Below are 27,602 nucleotides of genomic sequence, written 5' to 3' on the forward strand. Positions count from 1 at the left end.
TGCACACCTCCATGACAAGGAGCTCCTCATGGCACCATCACAGAGCAGGCTTGATAGTAAAAAAACAAAACAAAACAAAACAAAACAAACACCTCTGTGTGGAGCTAAATCTCTGGCCACTGTTCTCAGGGTGGAGAGCTGGGCTGCAGGGTGGAGGTGGCCCCGGTTCATGGTCTGGGAGGGGGAAAGCCAGGCTAACCCTGCCCACCTTCTCTCCCACCAGCGACCTGCCTGGACCGGAGCTGTTTCCAGCCTGCTCAGAGCCTTGCTCCTGCCCATTGGATGACTTTAATCCTGTCTGTGACCCTAGAGCCCATGTGGAATACCTCACACCCTGCCAGGCAGGCTGCACCAGTCAGGTGGCCCAGGAAGCTCTGGACAAAAGCCAGGTGGGTCAGGCCTCTGACTGCTCCCTCTGCCCCCCCCCCCAGCTCCGCCCTCCCTGTCTCTGTATGCCTTTCATGCTACCCCATCTTTGAAAATTCTCATTCAGTGGCTCTTTGTCTGTCTGTCTATCTATCTGTTGGCCAGTCTGTCTCCTTCTGTTGGCTGGTGTAGAATATGATTCTCACAATAAACTTTTATTGCCCATCTGGGCCCAGCCACGTGCCAGGCCTCAGAGCACAGGCGTGCACCAGATCTGGCTCCAGCTGTCTGTGCAGTGGAGAGGCAAAAGGAAACAAGTCAGGAATTCTGTGGGTGGTGATAGGCAGGAGACATGGTCCCCACAGCTACAGACAAAGATGAAAGAAGATGCATCCTGCCTAGTAGGCTTCCTGGGATGTGGCATCTGTGCTGGATCCTCCAGGATGAGTGAGCAAACTAGAAAAGGGCCTTCCAGGCAGGGGAAAGAGCAGAAGCAGAGTCTGGAAGCAAGCACATGCACGTGGCATGTGCACACATGCACGCAGTGTTTCAAAAAACTGCAAAGAATCTGTTGGAGCAGAAGCCTAAGGTTTCAAAAAGGGAAAGTGAGGCTCAGGCAAAGAAGGGCCTTGAATGCCGGGCCACCAGCAGGGATTTTATTAAGGGAGTGATGGGAAGCATTGGCTAGGCTTTGATAGGGTCAGAGCCATGTTAGATCATACCTGAGGCCACAGTATGGAGGAAGATGAGCAGAGGGCAGGCTAGGAGATGGGGAGACAGCAGGGAGCCTGGCACAGTGAGCCCCATCAGTCATTCATTCAGTCAACAAACCTTCACAGAGCCCTCCTCTGGGCCAGGCCCTGGATTGGGGACAGAGGACCCAGAGCCAAGGGGTCCTACCCTCAAGGAACTCCCAGAGGGGAAGAGAGTGGAATAAGTAGCAGCAGCTACTCCTCCTCCCCTTTTTCCTCAGTGCCCCAGATGACAAATGAGAATAACACCTGCCTTCCTCAGACCCCCCCAGGCTGTAGAAGAGCATGCGTGGGGCTGTGCAGTGTCAGGCTGGCCATCATGACAGCACGTCCCTCTCTCCAGAGTTCCCCACCTTTGTCATGTGGAACTCCTGCCTTTGCATCCTGCTGGGCATCAGTGTCCAAGCCCAAGGCTCCTCCAGGTAGAGACCTAAGCCCCAGGGGCTGGTGCAGAGGGAACCACCTGATTGATGGGGCTTCCAACAGGTGCCACCTGGGCTGTGCAAACTGTTTGCATTTGCAATAATCGCAATCCCAGCCTTTGGACCTCCTTAGCACTCACTGTCTTTGCCTGATTTCATCTCCCTGAGACCCTTCTAGAGGACCCTAGACCTTGTCAGCTGGGGCAAGATCCCCAAGGGAATAGTCAACTTTTTGTGGATATGGACCCCTGAGCCAGGCCCTCAGTTTTTTTTTTTTTTTTTTTTCAGGCCCTCAGTTTGAATCCCTGTTCTACTTGTAATTGGCTCTGTTATGTCAGGCAAATTATTTAACCTGTGCCTGTTTCCTGGTCTATAAAACAGAGGTGATTGTACTGAGTACCTACAGTATACCAGCTACTGTGCTAAATGCTTTCCTCAGGTGAATTGATTGGAGAATGAGTAAGGAGCCACATGACAAAATCCATGAAAAGCACTTAGCACAGTGGCTGGGAAATTTTAAGCACTTGGTAGTACACACTCCTGTTAGTCCACATACACATGAGAAATGGAGGCTCGGGAAAGGACCGGGCATTGCCCAAAGTCTTAATGCCAGAGCTGGGACTATAACCCAGGGTTCTGGCCTCCCAGCCCAGCCACCTCCCCAGAGCATCCTCAGAGGTTGTGTCTGGACATAGTATTTGGAGGAGGGTGCCGCCGGGTCCTGGCCAGCCCTCAGGAACTGTCCCTCTGGCCTGGAATAGTCTTGCAGCAAGCCAGCCTCCTCAGGTGGGCTGTGAGCGAGCTGTCGGGACCAGGGCTGGGTGGCTTATTGCCCAGGGTGGCTCAGAGGCCAGGGTGGCTGTGCTCAGTAACTGTGAATGAGTAAATGACCAGGGGGATGATGGGGAGGGGTGGGCAGCTGGTGGGATCTGAGGCTCAGGGGGTGAGGCTGAACCCCCTGGGGAGTGAGAATCAGAGGCAGCTGGACAGACTGAAGTCATCCATAGGAAGCACTTCCTGCCGAAATTAGACGAATGTGAACAAGAGCCAGGAAAACTCTAAGAGCAGGGCCTCTAGCTTTGTGTCCACCCCGCAATCTTCTGCTACTCTGAAAGGGCGTGGGGGCAGGGTATTTCTCTGCTAGCAACCTTGCCTGGAATATTTCTCCTCTTAACTGTCCCTCCATTGTATCTCCAAGCCAGTAGGTCGTCAGCCTGCAGGCAACGCTCCAAATGGCATATGCTCAGCAAGCTGCACACATGTGGCACCTTAGCCATGCATTGGCACCCTGCAGCCACAGAAGAGCACCCAGTTACCCAAGCCTGAATCCCAGGTCTCTCTCTCTCACCTTGCCCTAATTCTACCTCCAAAGTATCTCTCAAATCAAAATCTTTTCTCCATCCTCCTTCGCCTCCGACCACTCTATGTTGGGCCTCTTGGCCTGCCTCCACAGTCTGGCCCGTCCTCTTGCAGGGGCCAGAGTGGCTTTTGTATTGTCAGCCTCATCCCTCCCATGCTTAAATTCTTCCCAAGGCTCCCAGACTCCACCTCAGGGACTCCTAACCCTTTTCACAATGGGAAGTATCTGAGGCTGCCATGGCTGGAGGTGAGAGGCTGCCCCAGGCCGACCAGGCCACCTCAAGGGCTGATGGCACCCATCCCTGCACACCCATGTCCCAGCAGAGGCTGAGGCTCCCTGGGACACACTGGTGAGAAACTGTTGTACGGAGAAGAAAAGCCTATGCTTCCTGGCTTGCTTTGCTCCTGCAAGACACCTGAAGGCACTGGCAATCGAGACCATTTCTGAAAGAATCCGAAGCTGGAAGATGTCTAGGCCACATGGGGGTGGGAATGCGGGTGCAATCAAACACGCCCCTGGGCCAGCCTGGGGGCCATTCCCTGCAGTTTGAAAAGGGGTCAGCTTTTACACATTCTTCAGCCTTTGGAGGGGTCCCAGTTTGTGAAGGGGGAGGAGCCTCCTATTAGACTTCACCATGGCAGGAGGGAGGGCTAGGATTTGTCCTCAGGCCCTCGAGTCCCCAGGCCTCAAAGAGCTCTAAGTCCCTGTCTAGTACAGGTTCTGTAAACATGCTGTGGCCGACACTTGTTTCAGGACTCTGCTCACCAATCCGGGTGCCAGCCTCTCTCAGTACTAACCCTGAACATCTTTCAGTTTCTGCCAGCTTGTGGATGCACTCAGGACACTGTTTCTAATACCTGACCAAGCATTTTGTGTCAGTGGGATGACTGGCAGGGTCCCATTCCACTGTGTTTCTGGACACAGCAGTCCAGGTTTCTCTTTCCAGTCCCAAGCTCTTCACGATGCCCTCCCAGCACAGCCCTTGAGCACCTCCCCTCTGCCCATCCTTGCCTGCACTCTCCACACCAGGCAGACAGATTTTGTTGGGTTCTTTCCTGCCACTTTTATGTGATTTTACATTCGTCCTTCCCTCTACTCATTTCAGTTTTCCTCTTGGCAAACTCCTATTCATTCCTCAAGACCCAAATCCAACAGCCTCTCTGGTGAAACCTTCCTTGCCCTCATCTGCTGCAGCAGGGTTCCCACTATGCTGTCTTCCTGTCTCTCCTGGGCTTGATTCTCTCCTGGGGAGTCTCCTCTGCAACCGGGTGCCCCAAAAGACGTCAGTAGAGTAGAAAGGGGCGGGGGAACACTGAGCTGGAACATCAGAGTTCCTTCCCCAAACACTCTCGGTTACTTTGATTCCTGGCACAGTCAGGAATTTGGAACATTCTGATATCTCTAGGTGAACGAATGAGAGTTTGTGTGCACGTGTGTGTGTGTGTGTAGGTGTGTGGGTGTGTGCTGTGAGACTGTGGTGTGTGTGTGTGAATGCCAGATGTATGTGAGCATGTGTGAATGTGCATGTGTGTGGGTGTGGTGTGATGGGGGGTGATGCTCTCCCAGCCCCTCTCCCTTTCCTGTTCTCTGCTTGCCTCTCCCCACGGCCTCAGCCCACGTGTGCATAAAGCAGGGGTTTGGGCACCCGCTTGGCTGCAGGGGTCTGAAATGCCAGCCTCCGGCCGGCTCTACCCCAGCTGGTTAGTGCCCACGGGTCTCTCGCAAGCCTTCTGGGACCTCGGGCGCTTGGCCAGCTGCTGGCCCTTGGAGGCTCCTGAAGGCTTTTCTCCACCCCCTTCCCACTCCAGGTTTTCTACACCAATTGTAGCTGCGTAGCGGGGGGCGGCCCCGTGTCAGCGGGCTCCTGTGACTCAGCCTGCAGCCACCTGGTGCTGCCCTTCATGTTCCTGGTCAGCCTGGGTGCCGCCCTGGCCAGTCTCACCCACACACCTTCCTTCATGCTCATCCTAAGGTGAAAGCAGGCGTGGGCCCTACCTGGTGGAGATCAAGAAGTCCTTAACCCCAGACGGGATAAGGGATCCCGAAGGCAGGGTTTGAAGGAGGCCACCTGGGTGTCCTGCTCCCCCACCATGGTGAACAGACCAGATTCTCACTGCCCTGCCTTCGTCCTCATGGCAACCTACTAAAGTGAAGCCCCTCCCCCCCACACCCATTTATAGATTAGAAAACCGAGGCTCAAAGAAATTCAAAAGCCAGACCCAAGTGTTGTGGCAAGTGTTGGGTAGAGTAGTACTGAGAGCCAGGCCCCTATTTGCCCCAGGGGAGTGGAGGCCACACTGAAGGTCCTGACCCAGCTACCCAGTCACAGGGAGGAAAAAGTGGAGTGTCACCTGACTGCCCACCTCGACCCTGCCTATAGTTACAGGGTGGGCCACAGGAGGCACATGGAGAAAACCAAGCCCTGGCAGTGTGGTTCATGATTCTTCAAGCCAATGAGCCTGATATACGTCCACGGTGGGCCCAGCCCACGAAGAGCAGTGCCTCTTTGTCTAAGATATTTTTTTAATTACTTATTTATTTATTCATGAGAGACACAGGCAGAGACACAGGCAGAGACAGAAGCAAGTTCCATGCAGGGAGCCCGACATGGGACTTGATCCCGGGTCTCCAGGATCATGCCCTGGGCTGAAGGCGGTGCTAAACCCCTGAGCCACCCGGGCCGCCCTGTCCAAGATCTTTCTGGCCATTGTCCTGAGGTAGCCTGCTGGGACTAACAAATTGTTACCTGAGGCCAGAGTCAGCATTTCTAGGGTGGGGACAGGAATAAGGGGACCTCAGAGCAGAATAATCCCAAGTTTTCCTTATGCTGGAGTTACTTTTATTCCCTATCTGCTTTCTGGAAAAGTAAAAGGGGGATGGCACTTCCTTACAAATATGGAAAGACACGTAGATCTATAAAACTTATGGCCACACGAGAGAAGGTAAAGGAGTCAGGTGTCCCAGCAGACAGCCCGGGTGAGAGGAGTTAATGCTAGCAGTGTGCCACAGATTCTGACTCTTGACACCCACCATCTGTGGGATCTTAACCAAGTCACTTAACCTGTCTAAACATTCATCAGTCTCCCAATCTATAAAATGGGGCTACCGGTATAACCTACCTCATGGGGGTGATGAAAGGGTTGCAGTATAGAATGAGCCCTTAGCAAGCACTCTGCAAACACCAAGTGCTGGTATCACTAAGGAGGAGCCAGTGATTGCTTGGGCACCCTAGGCCGGGGCCTCCCAGTGCTTGGGTCAGTTAGAAAGCATATTTGGCTACCTAGTTTCAGGTTATACCAAGCATAAGAGGAAGGGGTGAGGAGGGGGGTGTGTGTGACCAAGAACACAGGGAGGCCTGCCCAGGGTCCTGATGGCTAGTGAGAGTGCCTGGAATGGGGGGCCTGGGCTCCACAGGTTGAAGGGAAATGGGGAGCCTGAGCCCATCCCCACCCCTACCCCTAGGACCCTCAGACTGGGGGACGGCTGGCCCTGGGTGTGAGAGAGAAGGGGATGATGAGAGTCTCCATGAGGCTGGGACTTCTTAATCCTCCTGTCGCCGTGTTTCTGCTTTTAGGGGAGTGAAGAAAGAAGACAAGACGCTGGCTGTGGGGATCCAGTTCATGCTCTTGAGAGTTTTGGGTAAAGAACCTTTCTGGGACCCTTAATTCACACACTCATGGTGTGCCGGGCCTGGGGACACAGGGATGAGCAGGACCCAGTTCCTGACCTTAGGGTTCACAAGTCCATGGAACAAGAGATTGGACCTGGTACCCTGGAGGTGAGTGTGCAAACAGCTAGAAAGCCCTCCAGAGAAGCAGCATCTCACACCAGGATAAGGGATGGGCTCGAGGGTCAAAGACTTATGGGAAAAGAGGCCCCAGTGGGTCTGGGGGTTGTGTCTCCCAGGGAGTAGGGGGGCTGGGTAAGGCAAGAATGCCAGGCCCCATTGACCCCTGACCACCTTCTCCTTCAGCCTGGATGCCCAGCCCTGTGATCCACGGCAGTGCCATTGACACGACCTGTGTGCACTGGGCCCAGAGCTGTGGGCGTCGGGCCGTTTGCCGCTACTATGACCATAACTTGCTCCGAAACCGGTGAGACCTGGGGTGGGAGCTGCCAGGGCCCTGCGGGAAGGCTGCTGGAAATACTCTTGGGGTCCCAGGTAGGACAGCAGCAGGGATGAGAGGCCCATTCATATCGCCCCGCCAGGTAGCAGGTGCTACATCCTGCACTGAGTTTACCAGTCCTATGAGCTAACCACAATCCCCCACTCTTATGGATGAAGAAAGTGAGACTTAAAGCAGCCCAAGGTCACACGGCTGACAACTGGCAAAGCTGGGCCTTGAACCCAAATGATCTAACCATGGTCTGTGCGGGGGCATTTGTCATCATGGTTGAGTGTGGGGAGAATCAGGGGAGCAGCCCAGCTGTGAGAGAGACAAAGGGTTGGGAGAAGGCCTATCTAGGACACAGGAGGCCTGAGATCAGCCCAGCTCTGTCTCTTTCGTTGGAAGACCTGCCTTTTCTGGAACGGAGTCTTCCCATCTGTGCAATGGGGAGCCTAAACAAACCCAAAGGCAAAGAGGCTGCTGGGATGGAATAGGAGGTGGGAAGGGACTTCCTAACAGGGCTGGGAGCAAGGAGCTGGTCCCTGCCAGCTCTGAGGAGGGCATGGATCCTGTGGGTGGGACTCGCCAGGGACCTTCCTAGAGGAAGGAAAATCAAATAAAATAAGAGCCTTGGTGAGTTAGGCAAACAGGGGAGAGCGAATCCTCCTTGTGGGAGGTGGGGTGAGCTCAAGTTGCATCTGTTGGGCCCCCTGAGCCCTTAGACAGCCAGAGAGAGGCAGGGCTGACCCAGGCTACAAGCCAGCCAGGGTTGGGACACAGGGGCTCCTACTGCAGAGCCTCTCCCCCTCTACCAGGGAAGGACCCCCAGAGGGGTCAACTCCAGGGGCTTCCTCATCTCCCTAACTAAGGCCATGGTGACAGTCCATTGCCCTAGGCTGGCTGCACGCCTCTTTCCAACTCACCCCTAACCAGGCCTCCATGTCTCTGACCACATGATGGGTGATGGCTGCTGACCCCACTCTGCCCCACCCCAAGGACACCCAAGCCCTGGACAGGGAGAGCTTGAGTTCACAGGTCCCTTTCTCTTTTCCAGATTTGTTGGCCTCCAGTTCTTCTTCAAGACAGGATCCCTGGCCTGCTTTGCCTTGATTTTGGCCATCCTAAGGCAGCAGGTCAAAGAGGAGGGGACCCAGGTGACCGTATCCACCTCTGGCCCACAGCAGCAGCTGTTAGCATCAGGGCCAGGAAAGAAGCCTGAAGAATCCAGTGTGTGAGCCGGCCCTAGAGCAGCAGTCATAGAGAGTACCTCCTCTGGGTCCTTTGCCCAATTTTGGGTGTCAGGAACCCTGTTTTCCAATTCTGACGCCTCTGCTAACTTGTTACATGACTTCAGGCAAGTCACTGACCCTCTCCGGGCCTTTGTTACTCATCTGAACCAAAGAGTTATCTAGGGGTTTGGTGTGTTTGGTCACTTCCAAAGCACGATGGCCTTCCCCCTTCCTCCCCCAGCCAGACAGGCTGACCTGAGCCAGACTTTCCTGATGGAAGGACTGTATATCTCTCCCCCAGGCCCTAGGATAGAGAAGTAGACAACAGTAGGCCAGGCTGCCCTACACACCTGGTTCTAGCCCAGCTCTGCTGTTTATGTGGAGCACCCTACACTCTCTGGGCCTCAGCCACCATCTCTGACAGGTGGAAATGGACTTGCCAGCTTTCAGGCCCTTTCCAGCTATGGCCAGCTGTGTGGTCAGGATGGACTCAGGTCTCCTCCCCAGCCCCAGGCAGTCTGGAGGTGGGCCAGGACAGCCTGTCAAGAAATGTCCACTTGGCGCCCCCTGGAGGCAGAGCGCTGAGGTGAGGGGGAGGCCCCCACTAGGAGGAAACTGGCCTCTCTGAGTATCCAGGCTGGTCAGGGCCTTCCGCAAGCCTGGTGTGAGGGGCCCCTGGGGGACTTAGCTGAGGGGGAAGGCTCACTCTATAGACTCAGGAAATCCCAGTCCTTGCCCTCAGAGAGCCACAGTCTGGATGAGTGAGGCCTGGTCTCTGTGTTAGGAAATCCAGTAGGGAGGTGGATCCAGGCCCCACACTTGGATATTTTCTGACTTCAAAGACCAAACACACTTAGCGCACATCCACTGATACTTATGCATTGCTAAGACTTCCCACATTTGACCAGGGCCGCTAAAACCATCATGATCCTCATTGACTAGATTCCTAATTTCACCACTTCCTTCCAGGTGCCTGAATCTATGTCACCTAGCACTATGTAGATAATGTCTGGTTCTGTCATAACCATGTTTTAGGGGTAACATCTGGTTCTCTGTGATGCCTGGGTTGGTGTAAGGACCTGTTCTTTGTAAGGCTGAGGCCTGTAACGTCCAGCTCTCTGTAATGAGTGGATCTGTAGAATGCTTGGGTCTGACCAACTGGTCCTTGTCTTATTTTATGGCCAATCTTATTCGGCCTGGTTATCGCCCCCAAGAAGGAGGAGGGAGTTTCCTGATCTACTCCAGTCCATTTTGTTGCCACTACACACCTCACCTGACCAGGACCTACTACTTGGTAGGCAGGAGACAGAGCTGTGGGCAGCAGCTTCCCAAGCCCTGTGTCCAACCCTGTGCTGGAAGCAGGGGAGAAGCCGATGGCTGATGGGGGTAGTGGGGGCACATGTGGTTCTAGCCCTCTGAGCAGCTCCTGTAGCAGGGCCTTGAGGTTCTCCTTGAGGTGAAAGAAGAAGAAGAGGAGAGTACAGAAGTTCTAACTCCCATTTTGATTCTACTGGTTGATACCTTTAAATGTTTTATAAATATCTGAGCCTGTATTTACCAATGCCAAGAATTTCAAAATTTCCTCCAACAAGATGAAGCAGTTCCTATGTTAATATTCCTTCTCATTCCCTCCTGTTTCCCAGGTTTTACAGAAATAATCTGGAATTATAGACACAGCTTATTATTAAATTTGTTCTTGCATAATGTCTCTTATATTACAAAATTCCGTACCAATTGCCTTAGAGTTTGCAACAACCACATTATTTCCAGTTATTTATATTTAAGTTTTACTGGATTCATTGCTATTATTTCTTGTATATGTCATCTTTCCCTATCTGTATATTCTGGTCTAATTTTCATTTTACTGGGCTACTTCCTCTAGTAATGGTTTCAGAAATGGAATAAGGTCATGAAGCTTTCCGAGTCCTCACCTGTGCAGACTGTCATTCACATTTTACAGAAGAGGAAATAGTTTAGAAAGAATAAGCAACTTTCCCAAGATCATACAGAACATAAATAGCAGAGCCAGGATTTTGTGGGAAATGAAGCTTATATACTTTGTGGAGCCCTTTTTAAGAAAAAGAACACAAAATTAGGTAAGTATAAGAAAGTGAATATCTAGAACAAGAAAAGTCAAGGCAAATACATGACACAATTTTTTAAAAATACCTTATTTTTTACAAACTGTGCACACATCTAAAATACATTTCCCCCCCCCCTGATGATTGGAAGGATTTTCTGCAGTCTAGCTTCTGGTTCCATCATTGCAAACCTGTTTTTCCTCCGTTGTCCATGTGCTACCAGGGCCAGACTGCATAGTATATGTGCTGCCGAAGCGAGCACTGGGCCAGACTGCATAAGGCACATTCATGGCACAAGATGACCTCTGGATATGACACTTTGATGTCACAATGCCGAGTGAGTTGGACAGTGGCTAGGAAGGTTCCTAGAGGCCATTCTCCACATGCAAGTGGCTAGCAATGAGTTATCTAGATACAGAGGCGACTGAGAACCATAAAAATATAGCCCAATGAACCAAAATTAAGTTGATTCCTAACTCAACTGCCCCTTAGCCAGATCCCAGAAATGCCCACGGCCCCTCCAACCACCTCACATAAAGAGAAACTGTGCACAAGCAGTTGGAGTAGAAAGAACTAGCAACCTTAACTGCTCGTGGTTCAAGTATCTTACCTTTGCAAATTTCTCAAGAACACGACAACCTGAACACATTGCAGTGGCCCCATCCTGGGCCTGGGGAGAGACCCTGATACTCAAGCAGCATTAGCTTCATGTTGAGTCCACCTCTGGGTCAAGGTGGGATTTGAAGGAGAAAGTGAGGTCTTTATGCTTAAAACCTCCCAGGCTGGTCAGGGCGAGGAGACTCCAGGAGTCAAAACAAGAGAGACACCTGGCTGAGAGCCAGGGGTAGAGCAGGTCAGGCAAGGGAGTCCAGGGAGCAGCCCTCTTATGGCTTCTGGCCAATGAGGAGCTGCAAGCAATTGCATCTATGAGCTCACTTTCTTTTCACCCAGCATCCAAAGGCTGGAAGATGGCATTGTCTCCATGCTAGAGCTGACTGGTGATAAAATCCAACAGTTTCTCCTGGGACATCCCAATGCCTGGCCTGGAGGCCCTTTGGCCCACAGACCCATACTGGAAAGTTGCAGCAGGCAGATGCCGCTCCAGAGCCAGGAGCCAAGAGCCATGACTGGAGTGCAAATAAGTGAAGAGCAAGAACCCACAGCACTTCACCATTCTTTGGCCCTGTTGAATTCCTACTCCCTAACAGATCCCAATGTGTGCTCTTCCTTCTACCTTCTTCATCCCCACCCTACTGCTTGCCTCTCTGTCCCACTTCATGAATCAAACCCAATCTTCCAGACCAGACTCAGAGGCCAACACCTCTAGGGAGACAGCCTGGTACAGGTAATGGAGAGTGGATGACAACCACCTTAGAGAATGATAAAAGATGTTTCTCCAATAAAATTGCACACAATCATATATACACCTGTGCCTCTGATTTCAGAGGTTGGGGATCATCTGAAGTCTGGCTACAGACCTCCAGTGGACTGGACGGAAGAGAGGTTTAGAGTCAGTGAGATTTGGGTTCAAATCCTGACTGCCACTTACTCTCAGTGTGACCCTGAACAAGTGATTTAACTTCAATGCATCTGTTTCTTCACTTGCACAGTAAGGCTGATCATTCCTATTGCCTGTCTCCCAAAAGTTGTAAAGACCAAATAATGACATATTTGCTCACAGGCAGTGCACCGGATGATCAATATTTGTAAGTTTCCTTCCCCCTGTCCCTGAAATAATTTAAGGAGCACAAAGAGCATGGGGGCAGGATTGAGGGTGAAGATGGAGGAGGCCCCAATGAGGGGAGACACACCCCTTCTCTGCCCTGGCTGCAGCTTTGCTTGTCCCCTAATCTCCCTTCCACTGTCAGCCAGGACTCAGCCTGCCCAGTCTTATCTCTCCCCACAGCCAGCCCTGGACAGCTTTTCTCAACTAGATTTACATTTTTATTGATTTTCTTTCTCACTTCCAGAGCGTACCTTCCTCTGCTTCCCCTTTTGCTATAAAATGGGCTTACCCCGGGAAACAGCATTCCTGGGGCTGGCCAAGAAGTGATAGATCAAGGCTGGATTCATCTACCAATCTCATTCATTCAACCACCCACCCAAATGATAAATGGTAATTTATCATTTACCCAGTGATAAATCCTACACTGGCACTGGTGGGGACACAGCCAGTGTCAGATACAGCAAACTCCCAGTGTAAGCAGACAAACTTGACAAACAGGAACAAAAGCATGAGTTGTCTATCAGAGAAGGAAAAGAGGAAGCCATGAACTCTTCCTGGGGCCACCAGGAAAGGCTTCCAGAAGAGGTCAAATCAGAGCTGCCTCAGTAGCTAAGGCAGGAAGTACCCAGGTGGAGAAGATGGGAATGGGCACATGAAACAACAGGATGAGCAAAGACAGGGAGGCACGAGAAAGTAAGGTGTGTCTGAGATAGGATACAAGAGCAAAATGGCAGGGGTGTACCATGTGTATAGGGCAATTGGGAAAGACAGGAGAGCTGAGGCTGGACACATAGCAGGGACCAAGCCTTGAGTTCCAGCTGAAGGCTTTGGATATCTTCCTGAGGGCAAGGAGAAGCCCTTGAAGCATTGATTGATGGATTATTCCATTGACTGGTTATTTTAGGCAGGGAGTGACAGGACAAGATTTGTGTTTTAGAAAGCCTGCTGGCTGCACCATGGGGGCTTTGAGTGGAAAAGGAAAGCTGGAGGCCAAGAGCTCAGGCAGGAGGCTGGGGCATTAATCAAGGGGAGAGAAGTAGGAGGCCTTGAACCAGGTCAAGAGAGGCATCCTCGAAGTGGGGGCATCTAAGCCGAGTCTTGTAAGATGAGTAGGAATACACCGGGTAGAGAAGTTGGGAAGGGTGTCCAGGGAGAAGAAATGGCACAGATGAAGTCTCAGCATACAGAAAGCTCCCGGCAGGCTTGGGGAATTTCCACTAGCTCAGCAGGGCTGCAGTGTGGCCTAACAGAGAGGTCATGGTGAGGGATGAGGCTGGAGAAGTGGGCTGGGGCCTTCAATTTCTCTCAGTATCCTCTGTCTCTTGAAGCTAGACTCAGGTGGAAGAGAAGAGTGAGCACCTGCCACTTGTGCAGAGGCAGCTGTGTGGGGCTGCCTTCCCTACAGATAGGAGAGCCCTGGGTCACCGGTGCTCCAGACTCAGAGCAGACCTTTCCATAATCACGATACTTCACATTTTACAAAAATCCCCTTACGCCTGAAATTCATGGTTTCCTGGTGAGGCATGTGGAATGAGGATTATATTCCCCATATGGCAGACAAAGAAACCACGGCCTAGAAAAGTGCAGGAAGTTGTCCAAGGTCACTCAAAAGCCTTTCAAAACTCCGCTGTTTTTTTCTAATAAAACTTCTTATTCCAGAATCACATATATAGACTAGATGATGTAGTGGCTGCTAAACACATCAGAGAAAGAGACCTCCTCCTTCTGTTCCCAGTTCCTTAACCTTCACCCTATGACACTGCAGCTGAGAAAACAGAACCAGGTTCCCTCTGCCCTGGAAGCCAACAGGCATGAGAGCAAATCCCAGCTCTGCCACTTTCCAGGCATGAAAAGTCACTGCCCTCATCTCAGTGTTGTTTTTCTCATCCTAAAAATGAGAGAAATAAACTCCACTTTTTCTGGGTTGTTGTGAGGATTCAATGTGACAATATAGCACCACAGGAGTTAACCACTGCTGAGTGACAAACTACCCCCAAAACTTAGTGGCTTAAAACAACACATTTATTATCTCACAGAATTTCTGACGATTGAGAACCCAGAAGTGGATTAACTGGGAGATTGTGGTTCAGGATCTTTCATGAGGTTTCAGTCAAGAGTCAGTCAGGGCTGAAGTCATCGGAAGGCTCAACTGGGATCCACTTCCAGGCTCACTCTGTGGTTGTTGTCAGGACTCTGTTCTTTGCTGGCAGTTGGCCAAAGGGTTTAGTTTTTATGTAAGCCTCTCCACAAGGGTACTCTTGTCATGGTGGCTAACTTCCCTTAGAATGAATGATCCAAGAAAGAGAATGTGTCCTACTGAGATGGAAGCCATGGTGTCTTTTATAATGTAATCTTAGAATTGATATATCATAACTTTTGCCACATTCTATTGGTCACACAGTTATACCACAACTCTGGTATAATGTGGGAAGGGAATACAAAAGGGTGTGAATACCAGGAGATGTGGATCATTGGAATCCATTTGGAAGCTGCTTACAAGTGGCCAGAGCAGTGTCTGGCACACAAATACGTACTTATTCATTTGGTAGCTGCTATTATTCTCCCAATGCTCATAGACTGCCTGGGACAAGATCTGAACATGAAAAGATGAGTTTGGCAAAGTAGACTTGAATTGGGTGATGCTCAATTATATGGTAGAAGAGGATGTGCTGGACAAGGGTGGAAATCAGGGCGGGATCCCTGGCAGCTGTGAAGAGCACAGGGAAGGCCATCCAGAGAGGAAATAGAGTACGTATGGCAAGCACTATTGGTTGCCTTCCCACAGCCAATCCCCTCTTCCTTGTTCTGGTAGCAAGATGCTTGGCCACAGGGATAAGCCAAACATTTATGGAAACACCTTTCTCTTCACCAGTGAATGGTCTAAGAGTGGACATGTGATCTCATTTTGGTCAAAGAGATACAAGAAGATGGTTTGCACAGAAAAATCTCCTGGAAAAGACAGAGGCATGAGAGGAGAAGACCCTTTATGTTCTCATGGCCTTTCTTCCTGCTTGAAAGGACATGGTGCTTATTGCCATAGCCATTTTGCAAGGCAGAGAAGTCTCTCTCAAAGCTTAGAATGGGAAAAGCCTAGGTCATTAAATATGGTTGAGTCACCAGACAAACCTGGATCCACCTTCCTTTGGTCTCCTTGTTAAAGAAATAAAAGGTTTAAGCCTCTTAATCCTGTATGCTCTTACTTGCATTCTAACTGATTCAATGAGCAAAGTATTCCAGTTCCCTCTGGGGTTGTTGCTTTTTCCCAAGGAAGAAAGAGTGGGAATGTAAACAGGAAAGTGACTTGGCCTGGGAGGCAGGAGTCCTTGATCTAACCCCAGGGCTGCCTGTGAGTTGTTCTGTGATCTTGAGCAAGTCCCTGCCCCTATGGACCTCCAATAATTATAGCTAATATTTATTGACTGCTTACTGTGTGCCAAGCACTCCTCTAAGAGCTTCCCTTGCATTATCTCATTCCATCCTCATATCAACTATTATTCTCTTTATTTTATGGACAAAGAGACTGAGGCCCAGATATATTAGGTAATTTGCTCAAGGTTACACATGAAGTTAGTGCTTAGTGCTGGGTCTCTGGATTCTGAATTCAGGTTCGTCTCTCTCTAAAACCAAGGCTCCTGACCATACGGCTGTACTGCCTGGCAGTAAAAGAGGTGTCTGGACAAAATGACCTCTAACGGCCTTTCTAGCTCAAATATTCTTTGATTTGCTGTCCCATTTCTAGCTACATGATGAACAAACCAGCTTATCCTAGGCAAGAAAGAAATAAAGACTGTCTTTAGCCATCTGAAAAGCTGTCATGTGAGTGGGAGATTAGACTTACTCAGTATAACTCAGAGAACATGAAATGGACCAGTGTGGGGATACTACAGGAAGAGAGTGCAGCTTACATAAGACAGAACTTTCTATTTGCCATTCAGCAGGGTAGAGGTATGCACAGAGGTAATCACTCCCTGTCATGAAGCTTATGCAAGCCTATGTTTGATAAACCTCTAACAAAAGTACTCCATTGAGTAGAGATGGGACTAAATGGCTTAAACTTTGTGGAAGAAATTAAATGGACTAAAATACTAGAATAATCCAAGCGCCATAATTGATAGAAATAGTAGAAGTCAATAAATGGTTTCTTTTCCTTTTTGACACTCAGATTCTTGGATTCAAGATTCTCTAATATGGACTTCTGGCTCTTTGGCACTAGAATTCTACAGTTCTATGATTTTAACATACTGTATTCTGCCCGGCTAAGATGCTATGGTTTTAATATTCTAACTATCCATGGTTGTGTGGCTCTAGAAACTGGGCAGTCTACGATTTTGTGACTTAGCTTTAACAATCCAAGATTCAATAAAGTATATATCACCAGCTCCAGAAACATGAGGGAGTCATCTCCAATGCTGTGCTTCAGTGACCTGGACATACATTTGGCTACTCCCTCTACCCATCTTATCACTCCACCATATCCCAACCCCCCACCGCAGCCTCAGGCTCTTCATTCCAACCAACCCTTCTCCTTTATCTCTACACCATTCCCACTCTGCTACCTCCCCACACATCAAGTAAGTACATTCACTCTCTATCTGCTGGTGATTATTCCTTGAATAAGGACTTTCTCTGTGCCTGGCTTGTGCTTACTCCAAAGGAGATACAGGGAATGAGAAGGCATGGTCATGATTCTCAGAAGGCCTAAGATCTAGGGACCCAAGTCTCTTGTTTTCCTTTAAGCTCTCAGCTCAATCTCACCCCTACCAGAAAATTTTCCTTGATTCACAATATCTAGCACCAATAACCTTGATTGCAAGTATGATGACCTGAGCTCTTTGGTGGGTTGTTATGCACATTTTAACTTATCTGTCCATCCTGTCTCCCTGATTAAAATTGAGGTTTCCCCCTAAATCAAGAGCATGTCTCCTTAGCCAGACAGATTTTTCCAGAGGAAGACCATGTCTTCCTCATCAGACTGGAGGCTCCATTTAGACATGGGCCATGCCTACCTTTTATCATACTTAAGAGTTAAAAACAGAGTGATATTCCTCCACCAGACTAATAAATTCTCAAGGGCAGTTCATGACTCTATCATTAGACTGAGGATTTTTTTTTTTTATTTTTAGACTGAGGATTTTATAAAAGCAGAAGTCACATCTCCCTTTAAGATGGGGAAGTCCCCAAGGCCAAGAACTGGACTTCTACCCTCATACTGGGGTCCATCTCCCTGAGAGCAAAGGGTCTAGGGCTTTTCCTTCTCTTCCTATTTCTCCAATCCCAGCTGAGGACTCTGGCCATAAGAAGGGAAATTTTCCCTAAAGAAGATAAACGAATGGAAAAGAGAAGATTCAGAAGTCAGAGTAGGAACTCCATCATCTCCCCAACATGTCTAGACCTTTTCTTTATTTTTTATTTTTAGTTTTAAAAAAATTTTAATGGACCTTTTCTTGCTATATCCTGGGCCATCTCCTAAAAGCTGCCCTCCCTCTGCTAAGAGTGGGCCCCTCCCAGCTCCTCCCAGCAACTCAGAACAGTAAGTGAAGATGTCAGCACCTTGGACAGCGCCCAACCCATTACAGTTCTCCCAGCTAGCGGAAGCCAAGCTCTCCAACTCTCTTAGCCTCTGGGTGATGGATTTCCTCGTTTCTCAATTTGATTAAAGCCCAGTAGATAACCAGAGCGCCTTGTTCCTTTCTTTTCTCTCTTCCTGATGAACATAATTAACTCCGTCAGGCTGGGAATACTTGTTCTTAAATACTGCCTGCCCAGCCCCCACCCAGTAACACACAGTCAAAACATTTGGAAGACACATGTTCCTTCCTGGGGAATGAAAGTGGGAAAGGAAGCTCTTCCCGAGATATAAAGGGGCTGTGACTGGAGACTGAAAAAATGGTGGTTTGGTAAAGAAAATCTTGAGCTGAAAGCCAGGAAATCTGAAGCTTAGTTCTGGCTTTGCCACTCATCTAGATATGATCTAGAACAAGTCACATGCCCTTTATGGGCCTATTTTCCCATCTATACAATGAAGATATTGGACTAGAGGATCTCAAATGCTATGCGGAGGTAGGGGGGGTTTAAAACAGAGAGGGAAAGAGACTTGCCTGAGGTCACATAGCAAGCTCATGGAAGTGCTGGTTTTGAATTCATGGCTCCTGGCTTCTACTTCAGTGCTATTCCCCTTGCACAGCCCCCTTCATGCATATTACAGAATTTCTTGCCTAGGGATGAGGCTGAGGAAAGTGAAGACAGCTGGGATTGAGTTTATCGGTGCCAACAAAAGAAAATAAAATTTAAAATATGTGGAAATGCAGTGTTTCTGAAGACAGCAGAGAATATAGTAGAAATATTTAAAATTAAGGGGAAAGGACCACCTGAGAGAGACAGAAATTCATCCCCAAACTCAGAGAAGCTCAGAAAGGTTTTGTTACTTCTCCAAGGCCACCCAACAATGCAACTGTAGAATCTTCCTAAAGAGAAGGAGTAAACTCTTATCTTGATTAAGTGTTGGGGGTATCCCTGTCAGAGAAGAGAAGGGAAAATATTAATCACCAAGTATGTATTAGGTTACTAAAATGTGCCCAGTTGTGTACGAGGTACTTTAGTGGGGGTATAAAGAATAAGACATGACATCTATCCTCTAGCAGATATGACATTTCTTCTACTTGGAATTATATCCAATGCATTTTATGTATGTCCAAATATGGTTGTTCTATTAAGGCCCGAACCAAAAGTTTTCTCTGGTGGAAAGCTATTCATAACCTTATCCAGATACTACATCTGTCTCCTCTGAATCCCTAAAGCATTTTCTCTATTCCTGTTTTACAGTACTCAGCATCACCTGCTTGGTCTGCTCCCAAAGAGTGAGCACCTGTATTTTATTCAATTTTTAATCACTCAGAATACCCAACACAGATTTGAAATGTAATAGAATCCCAGTAAGTACTGGATGAATAGATGGATGATGAATATAGATGTATGGATGACTGGGAGAGGAAATAGATGAAGAGATGGTATATGAATGGGTGGGTGATGGATGGATGGATGGACAGTTAAGTACATGCTCAAATAGGTGGATAGAAATGAATAAATGGATAAATGGTTTGGGAGGTAGGTAGGTAGATGGACAGGTGATTGAGTGCATGAATGAATCTGCGGGCAGCTGAGTGGAATGGTATATAGGCAGATAGTGGTGTTGGTGATTGGATGGACTAATATATAGTAAGATAGTTGTGTGGGTGGATGAGTGGATAGATAATTATGTGATTGTATGAGAAGATAAATGTCAGGGTAGATGGAAAGAAGAATTACAGGAAAGAAACATGGAAATGTTCCTAATATCACAAAGATCATTTTCATGGAGACTTTCCATTGCTAATGTCAGAAAAATGACAATGGGGATTTGCTGACTCTATGCATAAGCTGAGTCAAAAGTGTGCTAAGGCCTCAAAAGATCTCAGGCAATTTCAGGCTATATCAATGAAACTCTAATATCAAGATCAGAAAAGGTGACAGTCCTGCCCTGACCCAAGCTGTTCACACTGTCCTGGAATCTGTGTTCTGCTCTATGCATCTGGAGAGATGATGATCTCCATGACTTTCCATATAAGAGAGACAGTGAGGAGGAATATGTAAAGTCTACCAAATGAGGGACTGGTGAAAGAGCCAAGTGCTCAGCCTGAAGAAGAGCAATCACCATGTCTCAGGATCTGGCTAGCTGTCCTGGAACATGCCCTGTGGTCCCAGAAGCAAAGCTGGATCCCAGTAGAAGTCACAAGGTTGATGTCTCAGCCCCACGTGAGAAAAGCCATCATACAAGAGAAGGAGTATTTTAGGGGAGTAAGCTTTCAATCTCTGGGGGGGGGGGGTCGTGTTACAGAAGATCTGGACATCCTCTATCAGAGAAGTTACAAAGTGGAGATTTGCTTGGTGTGGAAAGTAAATAAAGACAGCTCCAAGGTCTCTTCCTACCCCCAAATTATATCATCTGTTCATCTCTTCATTTCTCAATAAATTATACTTAGCTATGCCCTGTGCTCAGATTGGAATGCAGGGAATTTCTGTCCAGAGCTGAGGGTTTGAGGGGATTTGAGATAGGTAAGGTTTTACTTTCTCTCCAAGTAAGACTGGGGTTTGAGAAATGAGGAGGAGGTGAAAATGTCCTTTCAGAGACACAAATGACTGGGGAGGGGGAGAATCAGAGCCATTCAGAGCCAATCCATGACCTAGATTCCCTGTAATTAATGAGCCTACGTCACTGACGTGCTGGCTTCTGATCAATGCTATCTCCTCAACCCCGCCCAGCTCTCTGGTATGAGAAGATTAAATCAATTAGGAGGAGGAGATCTGGCTGGCGCTGGTTGGGAACAGAGGATAATTCACTTACATAACAGGGGATTGAGATTTGGACTTGGTCCCTGGGTAGTGGAAGTAGATCCTAAACCCCAGGCCTCCAGGGACAGACTTCAGGATTTAGGAGTGAATGCAGAAAGGGCAAGGGAGCCTAGGGGAAGGGGAAGTGATGACCCCAGGCAGAGGCCCATCTTCCATCTCCCTGCTGAGAACTAACCCCCTGTTCTCTGGCATGGGGAGCCAAATTGAAAAACCATTCTTCCTACCGCAAGTGAGAGGGGTCTCAGCCACTAGGATCATTCAACAATGAAAATCAGACCAAGCCTCTCTGCTTAGCCTAGCATTTAAAGCCCTGCAACCGGGATCCCTGGGTGGCACAGCGGTTTAGCGCCTGCCTTTGGCCCAGGGCGTGATCCTGGAGACCCGGGATTGAATCCCATGTCGGGCTCCCGGTGCATGGAGCCTTCTTCTCCCTCTGCCTATGTCTCTGCCTCTCTCTCTCTCTGTGTGACTGTCATAAATAAGTTTAAAAAAATAAATAAATAAAAATAAATAAAGCCCTGCAGCCTCTCCCACAACATCTCCTGCCTCCAAGAGGTGGGGGTGGGTAGAGAGGAAACTGACATGTCCTGTTTTTCTCCTCTGAGCCAGAAGCTGGCCAGGCACTAGAGGTACACAGAGAAACAGGTCCAGAACCCTCTGAAGTGTTGCCTTGTGTAGGAGGACACGCACCTGCAACACTCTGTGCCAAGTGGTGTAAGAGGACTGCATGGGCAGGGTCCAGAGGGGGCACAGTGAGGGAGGCCTCCCAGGGTCAGTTCCAGAAGGCTCCCTAGAGGAGGCAGTACTTGCACTCAGTGAGCCTTAAAATAAGGATGGATTAGTGGGAGTTCTCCAGGCTGACCTGGTTGAGGGAGGGCCTTGAGTAGAGGGAACAACATGTACAAAGGCATGGCAGTGAGACAGCTTGGCACACATTCAGGGAACTAGTTGGTGTGGATGGAGCCTACAGCATTAGGTAGGAATGGGGGAGATGAGGCAGGAGATGTAGCCAGGTCCAGGTCTCATTCTGACAGCATGCCAAGAAAAGACTGAAGCAATAATCTCAGAGTCTCTGATCAATCCATGCCTCCTGAGCACTGACATTATGCCAGGCCCTATGCCCGAATTGGGAGCAGGTGGAAGTGGGGGAAACAGATATGAACAAAACTTGGGCACTACCCTCCAGAAGTTCTAGAAGGACACACAAATATTCCCCTTTACCAAGCTGGATAGTCCCTGCTTGGCTTCAGCTGGGATTCAGACCTGGCTAGTCTTTCTGGAGTTCTACTTATTGCCTGGGCCTGCCTGTAGCCCCCTGCCTAAGGTACCCAGACAAGCAATCTTACTGGACAAAATTGGGCTGGCCTGACACCTAACTGGCCTCTTGAAGACCAGTCCTATGGTGAGCAAGGTGGGCTGAGATGATATCCTGGGGATGGAGGCAAGGTATAGATTAAGAAATGTTTAGAAGGTAGACTGCAAAGACAGCCAGGGTTTTTATCTTGGTCCATGCCATCCTATGGAAAACCCAAGTCAGGAGGGAAGAAATTAGCTGCCAAGAAATGAGCTTTCAGGCTGCTCAAGTCACATGATTCACCACGTGGAGGTCCAAGGAGCCTTAGGAATTCAAGTGAACCATACACAAGTTGCCTGTAGGAAGCAGACATACAGAAATTCCTCCCTTACCCACTCTCTCCCTTCATTCTTTCCTTCAGCAGCTCTGAATAATCCTCTCTCCAGTCAGGCTCTGGGCTAGCAGTGAGGCACAGATCTAGCTAGGATCACCCTGTTCTTTGTCCAAAGGGCCAGCAATATGCACACCACTTCTAGCATATCTAGGACTTGTCTGCACTAAAACTTTGGCTGGTAATTAAAGCTAGTGCCCGAAATTTATTTTACTGTTGAAAGATTTAGAATCTAACCTTTGTGGTTGCAAGCAACAGAAATGGACTCAAGCTAAGCAAAACAGAAAAAAAATATTAGCAGCTCCATTGGGCAGCTCAGAACAGATGAGAAAGCTGGAGAATCAAATGAGTGGGCACCTGAATTCACAGCCAAGGTCATACCATAGGAAGAGCTAGTCCCAACACCTCTACCAGGATGGCCTTTGAACATCCCCACAGTACTACACATCCAGATGTGGCACTGCTGCAGGACATAAGCACACATAAATTCTAATGAATCTTCCTCCCAGCCTCACTAACTGTCATGTCAAAGTCCTGAGCCAGAACAGCTGGCCAAATTGCCAGGGGGTGACAATGGGAGAGTATCTGACCCCTTTTGGCTTTGAAGTGTAAGATGGGGTCCCAGCTCTCATAAGGACTCAACTAGTGGGAGATTCATTCAAAAATATATATATATATATGGATTCATTTTTAAGCACTGAGAAACGTAACAAATGTCCAGTACATTTTTATTGAGGACTCACTAAGTGCTGGATGCATTGACAGGTGTTTTATATATACACAGATCTGTGAAGCAATTCTCTAACCAGATAATGGCTGATCTCATTATACAGTTGAGGAAACTGAGGTTTTAGAGGTGAAAGTAACTTTCCCAAAGTCACTCAGCTAGTAAGTGACAGAAAACAGGTAGGGGTTTTTGTTTGTTTGCTTAAGTAGGCTCCATGCCTAGTGTGGAGCCCAGTGTGGGCCTTGAACTCAACCCTTAGAGTGAAGACCTGAGCTGAGATCCAGAGTCAGATGCTTAACCGACCAAACCACGCATGTGCCCCCAGGTGGGTTTTTGTTGTTGTTGTTACAGATGCATAATGCTGTCTCCCAAATTGTAAACACAGCACTTGTACTTATGGTTCCTAACATGTTTAAAAAACAACAACAACAACAACACGACATAGGGGCAGAGAAAAATGACTAAACGTAAATATTCCAATGTCTCTACACGATGATGGGATAATGGGATTATGAGTAATTTTTCCTACTTTTAAACACACTTTCCTGTACTTTCTTCTTTTAAAACTAAGAGCATGCTCTACCTTAAAAATCGTAAGAAAAAAAATAAAACAGTTTTAAAGATTAGAGCAGTGTTAACACAACTGTGGAGAATATCTGCATAGAAAAAAGACTGAAAAGAAAAAGACTGGAAGGAAATTTGTCAAAAATGTCTCTACATAGTGGGATTATGGGTGTGTTTATCTTCCTTTCAACTTCCATTTTTCAAATTTTCTCTAGTGAGCACACTCTGAAAAAAAAAAGCAAAATGACCTTCTAAAAACATGCATAAAATGATATTAAAGAGATGGTGCTGCCGTGTTTGGGTCCTTTAAAGCTCCTATAGTCACATGTATAGTGATTTGGAAGTCTAGGTAGTTCGGGTTTCCTGGGACAGCCTGGCAGTCCCCGGCAGCATGTGCTGCCAGAGCTGGCCCAGCTGGCATGGAGCACGGCCACCATAATCTCAGGCCGAGCACTCTGAACCAACATCCCCACCTCTTGCAACAATGTGCATGTTATCAGGCCCTGCTGTGCTGTGAGGAGTCAGCCCCTGAAGCTGGAACCCTCCTCTGTGTTGGTTTTCTCTCTCATTTCATAGGCTTCAACGTTCACCTTCCCCTCTGTGAACGGAGCAGGACTGGCCAGTCACGTCAAGGTTTAGACCCCTCTAAGGCACCAGCCCTGGGCCCCTCTCCTGCCTGCGCTGCCCTGGCCCCCAGTGCTATGGATAGACAGAGGATGGAGGTTCAGTTCTGGCCTGGCCCCAGTCTGGGGAGACTCCAGACTATTCCCTGCCTTAGGAATGGTCTCCAATCAGATGGAAGAGGTGGTCCCTATTTTCCAGGAGTTCCAGTGTGACAGGGAGAAAAGAGAAGAGCATGGGGATGATTCAGTCTTGGCCAACCTTGACTCCAGAACCTTCTGTTCCAGGACTACCATTCCTCCCCAACCCCTCCTCTAGGTGGGCCAGTCAATTGCCAAGTCAATTGACTTGGCAATTGACCTGGCCTCCAGGCCCTCTGCTCCCTCCTCTTCTCCACCTCCCCAATTACAGGGAGAGGGGATCCTTCTACCCTGTGTATCCTCTAGCAAGTCACACTCCAATCCCCACCCCCAGAGTCCCCCCACCCCTCCTCCTCAGTTTCTCTGTGGCCAAAGCAAGGGAGCCAGATACGCTTGACAGTCCTCCAACCCACTGGAGACCTTCTGCATCTCCTTAGCCCCTTCCCAGACCTCTCCTCTTCCCTCTCCCTTCCCACCTTTTTATCTAATCTGCTCCCCTTTCTCCTCCTTCCAGGTATGCCCCCTTCCTGCAAAGCCCCCCTGAATCTCCAGGCTAATACCCACTTTGGCTCTTACAATGGCCAAACTGCTGCAGTAAAGGATGCAGTGGGCTAGAATAGAGGGGGCGGGGGCGGGGGAAGAGGGCTCAGGCCAAGGCTGAGGTCGAGGAGGCTGGGCAGGGCAGGTGGCCAGCCCCAGTAGTCTCGGCCAAAGCTACCTCAGCAGCTTCTGCAAACCCTAGCAAGGAAACTACGCTTGGGTGGAGCTCCAGAGTGGAGAGGCTTGAGGGGGAAGGGAGTGCCTGCTGAGGTCAGCACAGCCTCCAGAAACCTCTCCAGAGGAGGAGGAAACCACAGAGTCCCAGCCCAAACTCTGGACTCCCTAGGGGAAATGACTCAGGTCTGGAAAACTAGAATCCAGAGCTGAGAGGGTCCCAAAGGACACCTGTTGGGAATAGGCATCTCCCCACAGAACCCCTGCTCATGTGCCTTCTGGAGCAGGAAGCTCGTTCCTTTCTATGGCAGCCCCTTCCTCTGAGAGTTGGTTCATGCATCAATTATCAAACTGCCACCCAAGCCTCCTCTGTGCCAGGATCCGTGCCGGACTCTGGGGATGCAGAAATGCATGTGGTCCCTACCCTCGTGGAACTTACCATTGAAGGAGGGCGGCAGACACTGACCACACTCTGTGGTGAGAAAGCTGCAGAAGCCCTGCACCAGCTTTGGGGCAGGCTGGGAGAGTCAGAACTGCCTCAGAGCAGGTAATGGACCCAAGGGGGCCTCAGTAAGCACGCAGCTTCAGTTGGCACCTAAATACTGACAAATCTAGCTCTGCACCTTCAGCCCTTACACAGATCCCGAACTCCATGTCTTAAATACCCAATCGCCCATTCAACATCTCTGCTTGGATGCCTCAGTGTCTCTAATGCAGCAGCAATGGGCCAAGCTCACCCTCTCTGCCCAACCCATCCCTGGTTTTCCCTCTCACAATGAATGGCGCCATCATCCACAAGCCAGACACCCCAGAGCCATCCCTCCCTTGCCCCACTATCAGGGCTCCAGGTCCCTGTGACAAGCCCACCACCCCTCCCACCTCCACACCACCATGGGCCCCAGAGCCATTGTCTCCCACCTATACCACAAGCGCCTCATTTGTCTTCTCACACTTGGGCCCCTTCAATCACACAGTGACAGTAATCTTTCTGAAAAGCAAAGAAAATTGTCACCTCTCTGCTTAAAAGCCTTCAGTGGCTTCTCCTTGCCTTTGGGATAAAGGTTAAAATCTTGAACAAGACATGCAAGGCCTGGCTTTTGCAGACCTCAACAATTGTATCTCTACAACCCCCCTCTCCTCCATCTCCGGGCCTCTTATCTCTGGCCCATCAAGCCTGTTCCCTGACCTCAGACCTCTGCACATGCTATTCCCACTGATGCCCATGGATCCAAAGATTTGGGTTGCCCTCCTTTCCTCTTCCAAATGATTCCCAGGACATCTGTTGTTTGCATGTTCCCTGGCCCTGAGCACCAATCTCTGGCCCTTGAAGGAACAGCTGTGGGCGCAGCCGGTGGTTACAAAGTAACAGGCATGTTTGGAGTCCAAGGTCCCAGAACCTCCCCGCGTTCCCAGAGGAAAATTCCTGACTCCAGCTCCTGGATGCCTTCCAGATCTCCCACTCCCCTCCTGCTCACTTTTACCATTCCTTGGTGGGGAGCTGGGGTTGGAGAATGGGCAAGCCTCCCCATCTCCTCAGCACAGTCTCTTCCTGGGCCTTACAGTGGGGCCCAGGGCTGAAGAGTGAAAGAAATGAAGTTTCTAGGCTGGTGCACTCCACCTGGACCCACAAGCCATGTGCATCCTGGGCTCCCTGACAAGCCAGCCATCCTCAGGCCTCAGGCCAGGTTCTGCCTCCTCTTGCAGTTTGCCAGGACTCCCTGAAGCAGGAGACCCAGTTTTCCCTGGACTCTCATGGTATTTGTACACCCAGCACTATCAAATTTGCCTTTTGTGTTGGTTTCTCTCGCCAAACAATTCAGCTTGCTTAGGGGCCACATGTTTCCATCCCTGCATCCCAAGCCTGGCTCCAAACTGGTTCCCAAAAGAGAGGCTCAGGAAAGGCTCAGCATTACAATTTGGGACGAACATCATATAAATGTGTGTTTTTCTCTTTTCACATAATTGCTGTTAAGCTCTGTCTCCTTTGTCTTAGACATTTTGTGAAAAGGGGGACCTGGGAGTCTGACCAGCCTCAATTTTGAGCTCAGTTCCACCCTTTACTAGCTGTGACCTCAAGCAAACGCTCAGCTTCTCAGGGACTCAGTTCCTTTCCCTATAAAATGAGAACAATGTCCTCCTTTCTCTGAGGGTTTTCTTTTCATTTCTTTTTTTTTTTTTAGGATTTTATTTATTTACTTGACAGAGAAAGAGGGCGCACAAGCAGGGGGAGTGGCACGCAGAGGGAAAGGGAGAAGCGGGCTCCCCATGGAGCAAGGAGCCAGATGTGGGACTCATTCCCAGGTCCCTGGCATCATGACTTGAGCTGACAGCAGATGCTTAACCAACTGAGCCACCCAGGTGCCCCTCTCTGAGGGTTCTCATAACTAAATGAGCTCTCTTATGCAAGTCATGGCACACAGCATGTGCTCAAAAATTCCTTTCCTTCTTCCCACCCCAACCTTTGAGCCTCAATAGGAATTTGACATACACTTCCATGAACTTGAGCCTATGGTTGTCACCTGTATATCAAGTCAATCTAAATCATTTTGAAACCCAGTCCTGCCTCCTAACACAGTCTGCAGATATGATATACATGTTTTATTTGGCTTCATCCAAGTCCTTCAAAAATACACCAGCCCGAGCATGTCCTCGTGGAAGACTGAGCCCTGAGCAGAGCTGTCGTTTGCCCTCCAGACTGCCATTGATCCACTAATCAAT

General features: G+C 49.1%; 1 protein-coding gene across 14 annotated transcripts in view; it reads left to right on the forward strand.

Moving 5' to 3' along the window:
- SLCO2B1 (solute carrier organic anion transporter family member 2B1) overlaps nt 1-9,939 on the forward strand; it is a 45,357-nt gene extending 35,418 nt beyond the window's left edge. For all 14 annotated transcript variants that reach the window (XM_072725930.1, XM_026010468.2, XM_072725935.1 and 11 more), the window contains 5 exons: nt 224-389; nt 4,709-4,872; nt 6,475-6,539; nt 6,874-6,994; nt 8,064-9,939. In XM_072725930.1, coding sequence (XP_072582031.1) covers nt 224-389; nt 4,709-4,872; nt 6,475-6,539; nt 6,874-6,994; nt 8,064-8,244 — 697 coding nt within the window. In that variant the 3' untranslated portion in view covers nt 8,245-9,939. The remainder of the gene's footprint in view (nt 1-223; nt 390-4,708; nt 4,873-6,474; nt 6,540-6,873; nt 6,995-8,063) is intronic.
- The last annotated feature ends 17,663 nt before the right edge of the window (nt 9,940-27,602 follow it).

Source organism: Vulpes vulpes, chromosome 11 (assembly GCF_048418805.1).
Source record: "Vulpes vulpes isolate BD-2025 chromosome 11, VulVul3, whole genome shotgun sequence".
In the NCBI taxonomy this organism is placed as follows: Eukaryota; Metazoa; Chordata; class Mammalia; order Carnivora; family Canidae; genus Vulpes; species Vulpes vulpes.